Consider the following 17633-nt stretch of genomic DNA (forward strand, 5'->3'; position numbering starts at 1 on the left):
ATCACAGCTAGAATACTGTGAACAGTTTGGGGTCTTTACCTCAAGAAAGAACACCGACATTGGAGGCCATCCAGAAAAGGTCCACGAGGCTGATATAGAAGGAATATCTCAAACAGAGATTGGCCCTGTACTCATTGGAACTTAAAAGAATGACAGGAGACCTTATTGAAACATACAAGATTCTTAGGGAATTGACAGGTTAGATGTTGCGTCCCCATGTGGGACAACTGAGGACCAGAGGGAATAATCTCAGAATATGAGGTTGCACACTTAAGACAAAGGTGAGGAGTAATTTATTTTGTCAGAGGGTAGTGAATCTATGGAATTCTTTACCAGAAAGTGCTGTCAAGGTCAGGTCATCAAATATATTTTTTTTAAGGCTCAGGAAGGGAATCAAAGTTTTATGTGAAAAGACAGGAAAGTAGGCTTGAAGATTATCAAATCAGCCATGAGCTCATTGAATGGTGAAGCAGTCCCAATGGGTGGAAGGGCCAAATTCCATTCCTTTGTCTTATGGCCCTATCTCAGCTGCAAAGAGATGCATCAGGGAGGTAACTCCCAGGCAGTGATCTAATTTACCTCAACCTCATACATCACGATGACAGCAACTTCACAAGCCTCTTGCTCTATCTGGAAGTGACAGTAGAGTCTGTGCAAAGTGGGAACACTTTGAAGCAATAATGTCTCAATCCATTGCTAATACTGACAACAATTTAGTTCGCAAATTCACATGGAGCATTACCCAAGATCTACTATCCCCACTAAACAAAGAACTGGCAGCCAGGATGGTTAAACCAGAATCCAATCCACCTTCTTGTGCCACCTTAACATTGCACCATTCAAAATTAACAGTAAAGCTCACTGTGAAACAACTGAATGTAGATACAAATATAAAGACAGCTGCATCATAACAGTACAATGGGAATGAACAACTATGACTCGGGGTCAGCTACACTTGCTGTCCCTCATTTTGGGCCTGAGGGACCAATTTCAATAGGTGAGCCTTTATAACTTTATGATTGGTAGCAACCAACATTATTAGTGCACGCAAATTTGTTGCTTCCAGTAGCATGAAGCAGGCGCCTGCTATAATATCCTTCCGTCCTCCCTCCTTAGCCCAGGTGACACCAAGCTTAATGAAACTCACACACAGGCCGAGTCCAGCTGACTCAGCACAGATCCAGGTTGGCTCACGTTGCTGAGCTCAATCCTCTGAGTGATATGAATCTCCATGTAGTGAGGGTGGGGTGTGGGTCTCCAGATAGTAAACATCCCATGAGGTGGGCAAGTAACGCAGCCAAGGTCAGCTCTCTGTTTTCAGAATGCCCTTGTAGAAATGCTGGATTGCATTACAGCCTCATGACAGATTCGGCAGCAGCTGTTTCTCTATATTAGTAACACGGGACCTTTGGATCTCCCACCCGTTCCACAACAACATACAAAAACACACATGGGTCTGGTTCTTACCTTGAGTCATTCTTTGGGTAGACTGTGACATCTCATGCAGCCCCCCTTCTTCCTCCACTGCGTTCCCGTTACTCGCAGATCAAAGCTCTGACACACTAAACAACTCAACCTTCTCCTTGTTAAAGCATCCAATAAGCAGAGCAGACTGTGCAGCCAGCAGTCATTGCCTAACAGCAATATGATTTGTCATCCTTTTCATCCTTACTGCACTCTCTCTTCTCATGGCCTAATGGCAAATAGTAGAGATCCCCTGCTTTCTCTCCACTCTCATCACTTCTATGCCACTCAGAGATGTGAAGGCATACCCGTCAGAGTAAATTGTTTTCCCTCAGAGTCCCAATTCCTTGCCTCTTCTCCACTCTGATATTTTCCTAATTTGCCTCTCTTGCTCCAGTTTAACTTTATAGCCACAGGTAATGTCAAGAAATCCTTGCTCTGGCTTTCTGCGGTATCCAACTGGCCCGCTTCTGATGAATTTTGCAGTCAGTTTTCTTGCTGCTGTCTCCCTTGTTTCTGAACTCCTCTTGCCGTTTGTACACTGTGTGACAGTGTCTCTCTTCTTGCAGTATTTGTGCTCCTATTTATATTCCTTGTGCAGTCCGTTTATATCTGCCTGGTGTTTACATCACATTCCTTACACTTTGCTCTCTCACTCTCCTCTGTAGTTCCCATAGGTTGTTTTGCAGTGTATTCTTGTTGTGACTTAAACCCTCTCTATTTTCCCCCAGGATTGAAAGCCTCTCTTTCTTTTCATGTAGTGTCAGCACTCTGTTGATTGCTAGTCTGTGCCTTCTTGCTCACTGATTCTGTTGGCTCTCTGTTACTGTTTCTTCTTCTTTCCTCTCCCTGCTGTTCTTCAGATTCTGTTTGTCTCTTTGCTCCCTTTCCATTACCTAGTTTGTTCCTCTTTGTTTCATTTGATTGTTGACTTTCCTGTCTGTTACCTTTTCTGGTTTCTGTTGATTGTTCCTTGTCTTTTTCTTGAGCTTCTCTATCCTCCTGGCAATTTATTTTCTCTCGGATTATACCCCTCTTTTTTTTCTCTCAGTCTTCCGTGCTCGATGTATATATATCACCTCTCTTTTGTTCCTTTGGGCTACTTTTCCTCACTCCAACCTTTTTTGCCTGTTTTCTTGATTTTTTTTTAAAAAGGTAGCTACACAAGTCTCATTTTCGTTTTATCCTTCCCCTTGTCTTTAATGATCTTTTTCTCCCCACACTCTGCGCCTGTATCCCTCTGTCTTTGTATTTCTTCCTCCGCTTGTTGTGCCGTCTCTCTCAGCACATCAATCTCGCTTCCTGTATGGCATTTCTCTCTCTCTCTCTCTCTCTCTCTCTCTCCCCTTTGTACTCTTTCCCTGTATCGCTTGCAAGTGTTTTGCAATTTGCTCTCTCACCTCTTGTTATTTTTTTCCTTTTCTCTCTCTCTCGCCCTTTATCTGTATTTCACTGTCTCTCCTTATATCTTACTCCTTTTCTTTCGACCTTTCTGTATGCTCGTCTTTCTCCTTCTCTCGTCTTCTTCCTCTCTCTAGCACCCTTGTATTTCCTCTCCCCAACCTTGTATCTATCTACTGTTTTCACCCCAAACTTTTAGTTTCTCCATCTATCCCTCTCTCCTTTTCTTCTTCTCTCCCTCCACAACAACCAACACAAATGACAGCTCTCGCCACTGACGTCACACATACAACCTCTGACCTCCACGGTTACATCACCGCCGACAGAAATAAATTAAAACAAACCACTACCATCTGGTCTTCCTCCTTTACTCATATCAGATTCGGCGACGAGAACGTTTTAAAAAAAAAACCGCACCCAGAATGAAAATAATCCGTGGTAAACGAGGAAATCGCGCTCAGGATTGTGGGTTGAATTAAAGATGGCGCTGTGCGCGTTGCTGGGGAAACGGTGTTGAGCGATTTCCAACCCTCCCTCCACTCCTAAAGGGATTCGATCGTGGTTCTTTTGTGTTCATATCATCTGCAATGCTTCACCTGTGTCTGAGGAGCAGCGTGAAGAGTCGAAGGCTGTTCTCTATCTGCTCTGTGAAGACTCAGCCGCGAACGGGCGGGAGGACCAGCGCCGGCAGGTAGGGGGGGGGATGTGCTGGTGGAGAGAGGGGTCGGTTTTTGCAGAGCATGTTGGGAGCTGTAGTTCTGCCTTTCCACCAGCTGCGACCACTTCAATAGGAAGGTGTGATGAGGAGAACTACAATCCCCGGCAACCATTTCTGACCGGGTAAAACGAACTTCACTCCCAACAGAGTGACACTGGGAATGGTAGATCCAGAGTCTGAGGCCAGTGGCAGCTCCAGATCACCTCAGAAGGGATTTGAGAAAACTTCTTTTTGCGTGGTGGGAACCTGGGATGCACTGCTTGGGAGGATAGTTGAGGTAGTAACCTCATAACTTTTATAAAGTACTTAAATGAGCACTTGAAATGTCATAATGTGAATGGATATGGGGCCAAGTGCAGCAAGGTGGGATTAGTGTAGATTTAGATTATCTTTTTTTTAATGGGTATAGGTGAGATGCGCCAAGGCCTCCTCTGTATGCTGTGAAGCGGAGGGCTTTGAGTCTTTCGGGGTTGCACTTCCGCCCCCAGTGACATCACTCACCTGCACAACGACCACGCCGCATGCGTCTCCGTCACCACGCCTAATCCCGCCCCCGCCCCCACTCCCAGCTCCAGCCCCACACCAGGTCCTAGCTCCCAGCACTGCCGTGTTTTCACCATCCCTCCAGACCTCCTCCTCCTCCTCTCTGAGGATGAAAGATCAGTCCTCGGCAGAGGTCTCTCCTTCATCCCCCGACGCTCTCGGATTAACGAGTTCAACACGCGGCGAGACATCGAACAATTCTTCTGCCGCCTTCGCCTCCACACCTACTTCTCCAACCAGGATTCTCGCCCACCCTCTGACGACCCCTTCTCCTGCCTCTAACACACCCCATCCAACTGGACACCCTGTGCTGGCCTCTTACGTGCCCTTGATCTCTTCAAAGCCAACTGCCGCCGTGACATTAACCGCCTCAACCTCTCCACCCCCCCTTACCCACTCGAACCTCTCACCCTCGGAACGTGCAGCCCACCACTTCCTCCATTCCAACCCCAACCTCACTATCAAACCGGCAGACAAGGGAGGTGCGGTGGTAGTTGGTGCGCTGATCTTTACACCGCTGAGGCTAAACATCAGCTCGCGGACACCACCTGCTACTGCCCCCTTGACCATGACCCCACCTGCCACCACCAAACCATCATCTCCCAGACCATCCATAACCTCATCACCTCAGGGGACCTCCCATCCACCGCCTCCAATCTCATAGTCCCACAACCCCGCACCGCCCGTTTCTACCTCCTGCCCAAAATCCATAAACCTGATTGTCCCGGCTGACCCATTGTCTCAGCCTGCTCCTGCTCCACCGAACTCATCTCTGCATACCTCGACACGGTCCTGTCCCCCTTAGTCCAAGAGCTCCCCACCTACGTTCGGGACACCACCCACACCCTCCACCTCCTCCATGATTTTCGCTTCTCTAGACCCCCATGCCTTATCTTCACCATGGACATCCAGTCCCTGTACACCTCCATCCCCCATCACGAAGGACTCAAAGCCCTCCGCTTCTTCCTTTCCTGCCGTACCAACCAGTACCCTTCCACTAACACCCTCCTTCAACTGACTGAACTGGTCCTCACTCTGAACAACTCTTTCCAATCCTCCCACTTCGTCCAAACCAAAGGAGTAACCATGGGCACCCGCATGGGCCCCAGCTATGCCTGCCTCTTCGTAGGATATGTGGAACAGTCCATCTTCCGCAGCTACACTGGCACCACCCCTCACCTTTTCCTCCGCTACATCGATGACTGTATCGGCGCTGCCTCATGCTTCCATGAGGAGGTTGAACAGTTCATCCACTTTACTAACACCTTCCACCCTGACCTCAAATTTACCTGGACCATCTCAGACTCCTTCCTCCTCTTCCTAGACCTCTCCATTTCTATCTCGGGTGACTGAATCAACACGGACATTTACTATAAACCGACCGACTCCCACAGCTACCTTGACTACACCTCCTCCCACCCTGCCCCTGTAAAAACGCCATCCCATATTCCCAATTCCTTCGTCTCCGCCGCATCTGTGGGCGGCACGGTGGCACAGTGGTTAGCACTGCTGCCTCGCAGCGCCGGAGACCCGGGTTCATTTCCCGCCTTAGGCGACTGTGTGGAGTTTGCACGTTCTCCCCGTGTCTGCGTGGGTTTCCTCCGGGTGCTCCGGTTTCCTCCCACAGTCCAAAGATGTGCAGGTCAGGTGAATTGGCCATGCTAAATTGCCAGTAGTGTTAGGTAAGGGGTAGATGCAGATGTAGGGGTATGGGTGGGTTACGCTTCGGCGGGGCGGTGTGGACTTGTTGGGCCGAAGGGCCTGTTTCCACACTGGAAGTAATCTAAAATCTAGTCTGCTCCCAGGAGGACCAGTTCCAATACCAAACAACCCAGATGGCCTCTTTCTTCAAAGACCACAATTTCCCCCCAGACATGGTCAACCATGCCCTCCACCGCATCTCCTCCACTTCCCGCTCCTCCGCCCTTGAGCCACGTCCCTCCAATCGCCACCAGGACAGAACCCCACTGGTCTTCATCTACCACCCCACCAACATTGTATCATCCGTCGTCATTTCCGCCACCTCCAAACGGACCCCACCACCAGGGATATATTTCCCTCCCCTCCCCTATCAGCGTTCCGAAAAGACCACTCCCTCCGTGACTCCCTCGTCAGATCCACACCCCCCACCAACCCAACCTCCACTCCCGGCACCTTCCCCTGCAACCGCAAGAAATGCAAAACTTGTGCCCACATCTCCCCCCTTACTTCCCTGCAAGGCCCCAAGGGATCCTTCCATATCTGCCACAAATTCACTGCACCTCCACACACCATTTACTGCATCCGCTGCACCCGATGTGGCCTCCTCTATATTGGGGAGACAGACCGCCTATTTGCGGAATGTTTCAGAGAACACCTCTGGGACACCCGGAACAACCACCCCATGGTTCAACACTTCAACTCCCCCTCCCACTCCACCAAGGACATGAGGTCCTTGGCCTCCTCCATCGCCAGACCGTGGCAACACGACGGCTGGAGGAAGAGCGCCTCATCTTCCGCCTAGGAACCCTCCAACCACAAGGGATGAACTCCGATTTCTCCAGTTTCCTCATTTCCCCTCCCCCCACCTTGTCTCAGTCCCAACCCTCGAACTCAGCACCACCTTCCTAACCTACAATCTTCTTCCTGACCTCTCTGCCCCTACCCCCACTCCGGCCTATCACCGTCACCTTAATCTCCTTCCACCTATCGGATTTCCAATGCCCCTCCCCCAAGTTCTTCCTCCCTACCTTGTATCTTAGCCTGCTGGCACATTTTCCTCATTCCTGAAAAAGGGCTCATGCCCGAAACGTCGATTCTCCTGCTCCTTGGATGCTGCCTGACCTGCGCTTTTCCAGCAACACATTTTCAGCTCTATCCTGGATGGTGTCAATCTTCTTGAGTGTTGGACTTGCACCCATCCAGGCAAGTGAGGAGCATTCCATTGCACTCCTGATTCGTGCCTTGTAGATCATGGACAGGCATTGTGGAGCTGAGAGTTTAGTTACTTGCTGCAGTATTCCAAGCCTCTGACTTGTCTTGTAGTTACTGTGTTTTTGTGTTGAGTCCAGGTCAGTTTCTGGAAAAATGGTAACCTCAAAGATGTAGATAGTGGGGGATTCAGTGATGGTTAACCATTGAATGTCGAGGGGTGGTGTTTCGATCATGTCCCATTGGTGATCATCATTGCCTGGCATTTGTGTGGTGCAAATGTACTTGCTACTTGTCAACCCAAACCTGGATATTATCCAGATCTTCTTGCATTTGAACATGGACTGCTTCAGTATCTGAGGAGTCATGAATGGTACTGAACTTTGTACAATTATCAGTGAACGTCCCTATATCTGACCTTATGATGGAGGAATGATCATTGATGAAGCAGCTGAAGACAGTTGGCCCTAGGATTCTACCCTGAGGTACTTCTACAGGATGTCCTGAAGCTGAGATGACTGACTTCCCAACAACTATGACTATCTTCCTATATTGCATGTATAACTCCAGCCAATGGAGAGTTTACCCCTTGATATCCATTGATTCCAGTTTTGACAGGGCTCCTTGAAACCACACTCAGTCAAGTGCAACCTTGATGTCAAGAGCTGTCACTCTCACCTAACCTCTGGAATTCAGCTCTTTTGTCCATGGTTGAATCAAATGAGGTCAGGAGCTGAGTAGCCCTGGTGGAACCCAAACTGGGCATCACTGAACAGTTTATTGCTGAGCAGGTGCTGCTTGATAGAACAGTTGATGACGCCTTCCATCACTTTACTGATGATCATGAGTAGACTGATGGGGCAGTAATTGGCTGGGTTAGATTTGTCCTGCTTTTTACATAGGATATACCTGGGAAATTTTCCACATTGTCAGAAAGATGCCAGTGTTGTAACTGTATTGGAAGGACTTGGCTAGGGGAGTGGCAAGTTCTAGAGCATGAATATTGTTAAGGCCTGTTGCCTTTGCAACATTCAGTGACTCCCACCATTTTGTGATATCATGTGAAGTGAATTGAATTGGCTGGCGATTGGTATCTGGGATGCTGAGGACCACTATAGGAGGCAGAGATGGATCATCCACTCTGCACTCCTGGCTGAAGATTGCTGTGAATGCTTCTGCCTTTTTTTTTTTGCAGTGATGTATTGGGCTCTTCCATCATTTGAGGAGGGTAATATTTGTGGAGACTCCTACACCAGTGAGTTATTTAATTGTCCACCATCGTTTATGACTGGATGTGATAGGACTGCAGGGCTTAGATCTGATTGTTAGTTGTGAGATTGCTGAGGTCTGTCCTTCTCTTGTTGCTTATCCTGTTTGACATACAAGTAATGCTGTTTGGTAGCTTCACCTTTTTTGGTTTTGTTTAGGTATGCCTGGTGCTACCTCTGGCATGCGCTCTTGCACTCTCCATTGAACCAGGGTTGATCCTTGGCTTGATGGTAATTTAGAGTTAGGTTTTATTGTCATATATACTCAAGTCTAAGGATTCTGGAGTATAGTGAAAAATCTGCAATATCATCACTCGCAGTACCATCTGAAGTACAAAGTACCTAGGTACAAAGTGTAAAAACAAAGAAATAAGTTAAAAGTTCAACATAACAGTTCTTCTCAGTATAAAGTAGCAAATAAATAAAGTTAAAAGTTTCAAAATTAGTCGTTCTTTAGCCTAGAGTCTGCAGTTGCTCCATCCTGGGCTTCCCCACGTGGGCTTGCACTCTCTACAAGAGATTGATCTCTTCTCTATGCTGAGTTCGTTGTCTCAATCTCTGTGCTGCTGTCTCTCTGCCAGCTACCATCTGGGCTCACCAGCCACCTTGCTACAGACTGTTAGAGTCCTGCCATGTACCTATTTGGGTCTCCAGCCACTCCTGTACTCTGCACCTTGAAGAAACCACCATTTCGCCAGAGTTTTGCCTGGTCACACCAACTGCCTCATGACTGACTGCCAACGTCCCTGCTCTGACACCCCCACCACCCCCAGCTTCTGCTGTTGCCATCACTGCCTCCACAACTGAGTTCCATTCAGAAAGTGAGTCGAGGGATAAGAAACTAAAACAAAAAGAAAAGCATTCAGGGTGGACGGGCTCCAGATCAGTAGCCTGACTCCACTGCCATCCTGGAAAGTGACAGTTTAAAAGGCTTGACAGCTGACAGGCTGTGACATGAACATCCTCAATGACTTGCTTGATCTGTTTGAAGTCCACCCCATTTATCATCCATTTGATGCTGTCAGCCATCAGCAGTAGCAGAATCATACTCCATCACAGTCTGCAATGTCATGACCCAATTTCAGCCTTGGGTAACTCAATGTGGAGTTTCCATGTGTTTGCGTTGGGTTTCTCTGGATGCTCAGTTTTCTCCTTGAGTTGAAAGATGTGCAGACTATGTGGATTGGCCATAAGGATAGGGTAGGATGCTGTGTCTGGGTGGGATGTGCTTTGGAAGGTTGAAATGTATGGCCTCCTCCTGCACTGTTGGGGTTCTATGATTCTACTCTCGTCAGTAAAGTGATGGAAGTTATCATCCACAGTGTTATCCAGTAGCACCTGCTCAACAATAACTTGCTCACTGAAACCCAGTTTGGGTTCTCCCAGGTCGTCATCTCATTATGGACAAATAACTGAATTCCAGAGAGAGATAGTCCTTCACATCAAGGCCACATTTGACAGAGTGTGGCATCAAAGAGCCTGAGCAAAACTGGAATCAGTGGGAATTGTAGCAAATTCTCTGATTAGAATCATATCTAGCACATAGAAAGATGGTTGTGGTTGTTTTAGGTCAGCCATCTCAGCTCTGCAGGAGTTCCTCAGGGTAATGTCCTAGTCACAACCATCATCAGCTGCTGCATCAACGACCATCCCTCTATCATAAGGTCAGAAGTAAGGATATTCGCTGATTGCACAATGTTCGGCAGCGTCCACAACTCCTCATCAGTCCATGTCTAATTCTGGAATTCAGTTCTTTTGACAATGTTTGAACAAAGGCTGTAATGTGATCAGATCTGAACAATGTCTCTTAACAGCCTGGATAATGTAACCGCCACACGTTGACATTCCGTGGTGTTCCCAATACTGAGTTTCCCCACTATCCTGATGGTTAACTTTCACAAGAAATTTCACTGGACCAACCGTATAAACACTAGCCAAAGGAATGGGTCAGATGCTAGGAATACTGCAGCAAGTAATTCGCCTCCTGATTCCTTAAAGCTGTCACCCATCAACCAGGCACAAGTCAGGAGTGTGATGGAATACTGCCCACTGCCTGGATGGGTGCAGCTCAAACAACACTCAAGAAGCTCGACACCATCCAGGACAAAGTAGCCCACTTGATTTGTGTCGCATCCACCCTCCACCACTGATGCTCATTAACAGTGTGTACTAACTACAAGGTGCACTGCAGAAACCCATCAAAGCTCCTTGCACAACACTTTCCAAATCCATGATCACTTCTGGAAGGACAAAGGCTGCAGATATGTGGGAACACCATCATCTGCATCCCCTCCAAGCCACTCACCTTCCTGACCTGGAAATACATTGCCCGTTCCTTCACGGTCACTGGGTCATAATCTTAGAATTTCCACCCTAAGGGTATTGTGGGTCCACCCACATTGACTACAATGGTTCAAGAATGCAGCTCACCACCACTTATCAAGGACAACTAGGGATCGGCAATAAATGCTGGCCCAGCCAGACAGGCCCAAGTCCCACCAGTGCACAACTTCAAACAAAAGTAAGGCTGTGGGTAGGACTGTATGCCTGATGGAAGAAGTTGTTAACAGTATTGTCAAGCAGCGTTTTCTCAATGGTAGCTTGCTCACTGCTCACCTGGGTTCTGTAGGGCCATGTGAATCCAGACCTGATTATAACCTTGGTTATATATGGGTAAGTGAGCTGAATTCCAGAGGTGAGGTGAGAGTGACAGCCATTCAAACCAGGGCCAAATGGTGGCATCAAGGAACTCTAGCGAAACTGGGCTTACTGGGAATTGGGGACAACTCTTCACTGGTTAGAATTTATACGGCATAAAGGAAGAGTTTTGTGGTTCCTTGAGGGCTTTAGGGCATCAATAGGAAGTTGAAGTGAGAAATGTGGGAGAATAAAGTGAGGATGGTTTTGAGAGGCACAGTGAGAAGGGGGAGCAGTGGATGTCACAGTGTGGAGATGGGGCTGTGGGAGGGGCAGGGGGAATGTCTGTGGCATGATAAGGTTGGGTTGTGGGAGAGAAACAGTGAGGTTGTAAGACTGTGGGAGGGGAACATTGAGGATGTGGGGCTGAGAGAAAAGCAATAGAGGGATGGTCTGGGGAGTGTAATGAACTTGGGCTGTGGGAGGGGTACAGTAAAGCAGTGGGACTGGGCTCATTCACAAAGTTGGCAATTTTTCTGAACCTGCATAATTTTTTTTCTTCTAAATTAACTTGTTAATTTTCTTTCTGCAGGATCTGTCTGAACTGGGGTCAGCCATGTTGGAGATATCCTCTGGCTACAGAGGTTTCAGAATGTACTTCCATCTCCCAGTTGTTGTACAAGTCAGGAAAAAGCATCAGACAGTGTGTGTATGGCTGGCTACGTGGCCGAGTGAGGACTCCTCACACCTTCCTGTTGGTGACTTCTCCTGGGCTAATAACTCTAGGACTGCAATTCCGTAACAACGTTGCGCATTGTGAAGAGGAACAGAGGTGTAAAGTTAATCAATCCCCGCAACCTGTGCCTGAATTTAACTGGAAGGAGTTTTGGAAGTTTCTTCGCCCTGAATTTGCTACTCTGATTTGGGCAATACTCGTAAGTAACTGAGATCAGCTGACCAAATGTTGTCTGAAGCATTTTGAGTTGCAGTTCTTGTGCCAAGTACATCTGAAGATGTGGACAAAGCTAGCACTTATTGCCCATACGTATTGTCCTGGAGAAGGTTATAATGCGCTGCCTTCTTGAGCAACTATAGTCAATGCAGTGCCAGGACACCCTTAGTGCTGTCAGGGAGTGAATATGAGGATTTTAACCCTGCAGTACTGAAGAAACCATGATATGTTTCCAAGTCAGGATGGTGCGTGGCTTGATGGGGATCTTGCAGATGGTGGTTTCCTATTCTTATCTTGCAGATGTGGGTTAATGGTAGACTGATTTAATGTTCTGTAACCATCCTGGCTTATAAATTCTGGGAAAAGAAGGAGTTGGGAATGGATGCATCAGAAAGCAATCTAAAGAAATAGTGAGACTAGGAAGGACATCATCAAGACATTGCAACACATGAGGAGGCCATTCAACCCATTGTCTTAACCAGACACATTCCACAATAAGTGAGGTGATGTCCTAGTGGTATTATCACAAGAGTATAACTCCAGAGATGGCAGATGTTGGAAATTGAATCGAATAAACATTTGGAATTAAGAATCTAATGATGACCATGAAACTTGTCGATTGTTGTACAAACTCATCTGGTTCCCTAACGTCCTTCAGGGAAGGAAACTGTCACCATTACCTACCTGTAACTCCAGACCCACACCAATTTGGTTGACTGTCAACCTCCCTCCTGGGCAATTATGGATGGGGCAATAAATGCTGGCCTAGCCAGTGACCCCCACATCTCATGAATGCATTTAAAGAAAAGTTCCCCAAACTTCTGTGCTTCCTCTTTTTGTCTCTAGCCTGGTTTTAATTCAGCAAGTTAGTTCAAACTATTTAACATTTAAAACAAAAATTTGCTTTGAATCTTAATAGTTTGCATTGACTTGTTCATTTAATAGGTTCTACTCTGATTCTGCTTCTGGACAAGAACAGCCCAGAGCTTGTGAACTCAAATTCACCAGGGCATGTTATGAAATTAAACTGAATAAATCTGTGGATCTAAACATTCGGACAAGTCATCATGAAAACCATTGGATTATTGTGTAAACTCATTTGAGTCAAGGAAGGCAAACTGATGTTCCCACCTAATCTGGGTCATGCATATATGTACATACATACACAATATATTTATACTTGTGTAAGATACATGTATACATACATGAAATAGGAGCTGGAGTATCTAACGGTTTGTCCCTTGAGTCTCCTCCTCCATTTGATAAGATTGTGGCTGATCTATTTGTAGTCTCAACTCCACTTTCACACCTATCCCAGGTACCCTCTGTCTCTTTTTTTTCATTTCAAAATCTATGCCATTCAGCATTAAAAATACTCAATGATTCAGCCTCCATTTGTCTAGGGAAGAGAATTCCACAAACCAGTGACTCTGAGAAAATATTTTTTCTTCATTTCTGTCTTATTTTTAAACTTCCTCTAATTCTCATCTATCCCTAAAGGGAAACAGCCTCTCAGCATCCTGTCAAATCCCCTGATTTGTATGATTCAATAAGATCACTTCTCACTCTCTGCTAAACTCCAAAAGATACAGTTTTATAATGTATAACATTGAAATGACTTTAAGTGGTACGCTATCACAATAGTCTCCTAGACTCTGGGTATCTGTAGCTGTTTCATTAATGACTTTCCCTCCAACGTGCAGTTAGCTGAGATCATAAGGAATGAGAGCTGGGTGTGATTGCCAGTTTTCCCTTCTGGCTTACTCAGCTACATACTAAGATCAGGGCTGTTTTGTCTTTGAAGTGGACATTGTTCACTGATTATTCAGCATTCAGTCCAAATAACAACTCTTCAGATAATGAAGGATGCTGTGCCCATATGCAAGAGGTCTGGACAGTATTCAGGCTTGGTCCAATTATTGATATGTTACATTTGCAGCACACATGCAAGGCAATAACCATCTCCAAAAGGAGAGAATATAACCACTTCCTCATGATATTCAACAACATTAACTTTCTGAATCCTCGATCATCAACATCCTGGGAATCACAAATAATTGGAACTGAAGTGAAAGGTATACATTGTGGTGATGAGCAGGTCAGAGGCTGGGGATTTTGCACCTAGCAGCAAATTCTGTCTTGCAAATGTCTATCCATGATCAACAAGGCACAAGTAAAGAGTGTGATGGAATACTCCCCACTTACCTGGATGTATACAACTGCAACCACACTCGAGCTTTACATCCTCCAGAACAAAGTAGCCTGCTTGATTGGTACCACGTCCATCCCTTCACCACCAATGCTCAGCAGTGTCAGTGTGTAATATCTACAAATATGAGCTGCAGAAATTCAACAAGTATTTTTCCCCTTCATGTAGAATAGAATAAAATTGTTCCAGCACAAGAGGTGGGCTGTTGGCCTGCTGGTCATGCCAGCTACCTACAAGAGTAATTTAGCTCATGTCAATCCCCTATGTATTCTTAACCCTAACTTCTACCATGTGAGAATGAGGGATCAAAGGCTTTGCAATACCACCTTTACAAGTTGCTCTCTAATCACAGCCCACCTTGACTTGGAACTATATCCCTGATCCTTCATGGTTGATGAATGAAAGTTCTGAAATTCCCTCTGCACATTGTACTGTGTGGATCACAACTGTTTAACGAGGTCACACATTTCGATAATGAATAGACAACCGAGTTCACATCCTGTAATTAAATTTGTAAAAAGCACGTCTGCTTGCTCGATGACGTTTAATTGCTTACAGGTAGGAGATTGCTTGAAAATTCTTCTTCAAACTTTAAGGCACTACATTAAATTTGAAAAGAATTTTCCTTTCACCTGTTGCTTAGGAACCAGTTGCCAATTTCAAAATATCAGTGAAGTTATTGGTTTAAAATTCAGAATCCAGCACTGCCTTCTGCCAGCAGTCAAAGTCATACAGCACAAAAAGGGACATTTTGATCCAACTCATCCACACTGACCACACATCTCAATCCAACCTAGTCCTATTTGGTAGCGTTTGACCCATACACCTCTAACTCTTCCTATTCGTGTACCCATCCAGATGCCTTTTTACTGCTATTAATGTACTAGCCTCCACCACTTTCTCTGGTAGCTCATTCCATACACACACCACCCTCTGTGCTCCTTTTTAAAACTTTTCCCTGTCACCTTAAACTTATGCCTTTAGCTTTGGACTCCCCTACGCTAGAAAAAAGATCTTGGCTATTCACCATGCATCTCATGATTTTCTTTAGGTGTGGCAAAGGGGACGTGGCAGACTGTACTGAGCTGCTGGGCATGCACCACTGCCCAACTACATAGCAGCAGAAATCTGCCCAGCCCAGATTCTATCCTCTAGATTGGTGGGCCTGAAGCCCAGTGTTCTGGCTCCATGTTTGATGCTAATGTGGCAATGGAGCATCAAACAGTACCACAAAGAACTTGCTCTGACATCTGGCAGCTGAGTGAAGTTTGACTGATTGGCAACTGGCAAAAGTCAGTCTACAAGGCTGTTACTGTGCTGACCTTTTTATGTTGCTCTCCTCCCTTGACTGCTTCTTGGAAAACATTACTCATTACATTTAAAGAGGTATTTGTTCTTGTTAGAGGCAAAACACACCTCAATTGAAGCTATGCGATATGGATTAATTTATACATTATCCTGCACCAAGTATTTGCATCAACTGTGGATAAGATGACACAAGAATTAGGAGGAGAGAAAGACCATTTGTCCCCTCAAGCCTACTCTGCTAATCTGATTACGACCTCAATACTAAATCTTATCAAACCTCCATAACCCTTGACTCCTTTTGAATCAAAAATCTAGCTTAATTTTGAACACACTCAACACCTCAGAATCCACTGTTCTTTACAAAAGAGAATTCCACAGACCAATGAGTGTCAGAGAAACTGTCTCCTTATTTCAGCTTTTAATGAGTATTCCTTAGTTTAAGGTGTTCCCACAACATTATCCTCACATTAATTAAATACTCAACATGTAACAGAAAATTTTAAGCTTTAGATTCTTCAACAACTAACTTTTTATGAAAAGGATAATGTTGTGGTAATATCACTCGTTTAGCAACTAAGAAGGCCAAGCTAATGCTCTGGGGACATGTGTACAATTCCCACCATGGCAACTGGTGGAATTTAAATCTGAGTAATAAATCTTGAAGTGAAAGCTATTCTCACTGATGATGATGAAACTATCATCAGTTGTTGTAAACTCCCATCTGGCACGCTAAAGCCTCTTACGAAGGATGGTCCACCATTCTTACCTGGTCTGGACCCCAGACCTCCCAGCAATGATTCTTCACTGCCCTTTGAAATGCTGAGCAAGCCACTGAGTTCAGTGGTAATTGGCTGTGAACATTGCAAATCAACAAATTAATTTTACTCCACTACTATAATTAAAAATGATGAAATACTGAATGAGTTTGCTTCTAAAATATTTATCTAAATACAAGAAAAATGTTTTCAGTTTCCAGCTGATTATTCTGAAGTACAGTCATTTTACTGTTATTTCCATCTGTTTACGTGGTATTTTGTTGCTCAGATGGATGATGTATGGTATTTTGGAAAAGGCTGAGCATGGACCTGATAGAGGCATTTAAAATTATGAGGGGCATGGACAGGGTGGATAGAAAGCAGCTGTTCCCCTTGGTTGAACAGTCAATAATAAGGGGGCAAAAGTTAAAGGTGAAAGCCAGGAGGTTTAGAGGAGATTTGAAGAAAAATGTTTTCCTCAGGATATGGTGGGAATCTGGAATACACTGCCTGGGAGGGTAGGAGAGGTGAGGCACATCACAATCTTCAAAGATTACGTGGATAAACAATTGAAATGTCATAACGTTCAAGGTGGTGGACCAAGTGCTGCCAGGTGGAATGAACGTTGATATTTCAGTGCAGATTGCATGGGCCAAAATGTCTCTTCTGTACTACACAAATCTGACTCACCCCTCTGCCCATTTGTCCCATACCTGGATTTCCTGGTGGAGTGGAAAATTACTATGTTCTGATTTGTCATTTGGTTTCCATTGACAACTCAGCATATTTTCACACTAGGTTATCTGGCAGTTTTGGATAGGAGAGTGGCATCTGTATGTGGTCTATCTTTTCTTAGATTGTAAACTTGGCTACTGTTTCACAGCAATTGAATCTTGGGTCCACAAAAGCCTGAGTTTGTATCAGGAAAAGGCTTTGGTAATGATACCTTAGAGAGCTAATGTACAGAGTTCAGTTGCCTGATGGGCTAAACTACAGAACTGACCAATGTAAAAGCGTTGAATGAGAATTCCTTCTTTGTGGAAATACTAATCAGCCTGAATTTGGAATGGATAAAATTAGGTAGATGAATGGGCAGAGGGGTGAGTCAGAGTTGTGCAGTACAGAAGAGACATTTTGGCCCATGCAATCTGCACTGAAATATCAACGTTCATCCTACCTAGCAGCACTTGGTCCATCGCCTTGAACGTTATGACATTTCAATTGCTTATTCACGTACTCTTTGAAGATTGTGATGTGCCTCACCTCTCCTACCCTCCCAGGCAGTGTATTCCAGATTCCCACCATATCCTGGGGAAAACATTTTTCTTCAAATCTCCTCTAAACCTCCTGGCTTTCACCTTTAACTTTTGCCCCCTTATTATTGACTATTCAACCAAGGGGAACAGCTGCTTTCTATCCACCCTGTCCATGCCCCTCATTGTTATAAATGCCTCTTATCAGGTCCAGG

At 45.5% G+C, this 17633-nt stretch overlaps 2 protein-coding genes across 4 annotated transcripts in view; one reads left to right on the top strand and one right to left on the bottom strand.

Moving 5' to 3' along the window:
- atg9b (autophagy related 9B) overlaps positions 1–3553 on the bottom strand; it is a 67341-nt gene extending 63788 nt beyond the window's left edge. The window contains exon 1 of one of the 3 annotated variants that reach the window (XM_072569635.1): positions 3462–3553. The gene's annotated coding sequence lies outside the window, so the exon portion shown is untranslated. Of the gene's footprint in view, positions 1–1467; positions 3156–3461 lie in introns of those variants that run through there. The other 2 variants (XM_072569637.1, XM_072569634.1) reach the window with 2 other exon arrangements.
- Positions 3323–17633, top strand: part of abcb8 (ATP-binding cassette, sub-family B (MDR/TAP), member 8) — a 59537-nt gene continuing 45226 nt past the window's right edge. The window contains exons 1-2 of the mRNA XM_072569638.1: positions 3323–3556; positions 11534–11876. Of these exons, the coding sequence (XP_072425739.1) occupies positions 3453–3556; positions 11534–11876 (447 nt within the window). The 5' untranslated portion in view covers positions 3323–3452. The remainder of the gene's footprint in view (positions 3557–11533; positions 11877–17633) is intronic.

This window comes from Chiloscyllium punctatum, chromosome 5 (genome assembly GCF_047496795.1).
Source record: "Chiloscyllium punctatum isolate Juve2018m chromosome 5, sChiPun1.3, whole genome shotgun sequence".
Taxonomy (NCBI): Eukaryota; Metazoa; Chordata; class Chondrichthyes; order Orectolobiformes; family Hemiscylliidae; genus Chiloscyllium; species Chiloscyllium punctatum.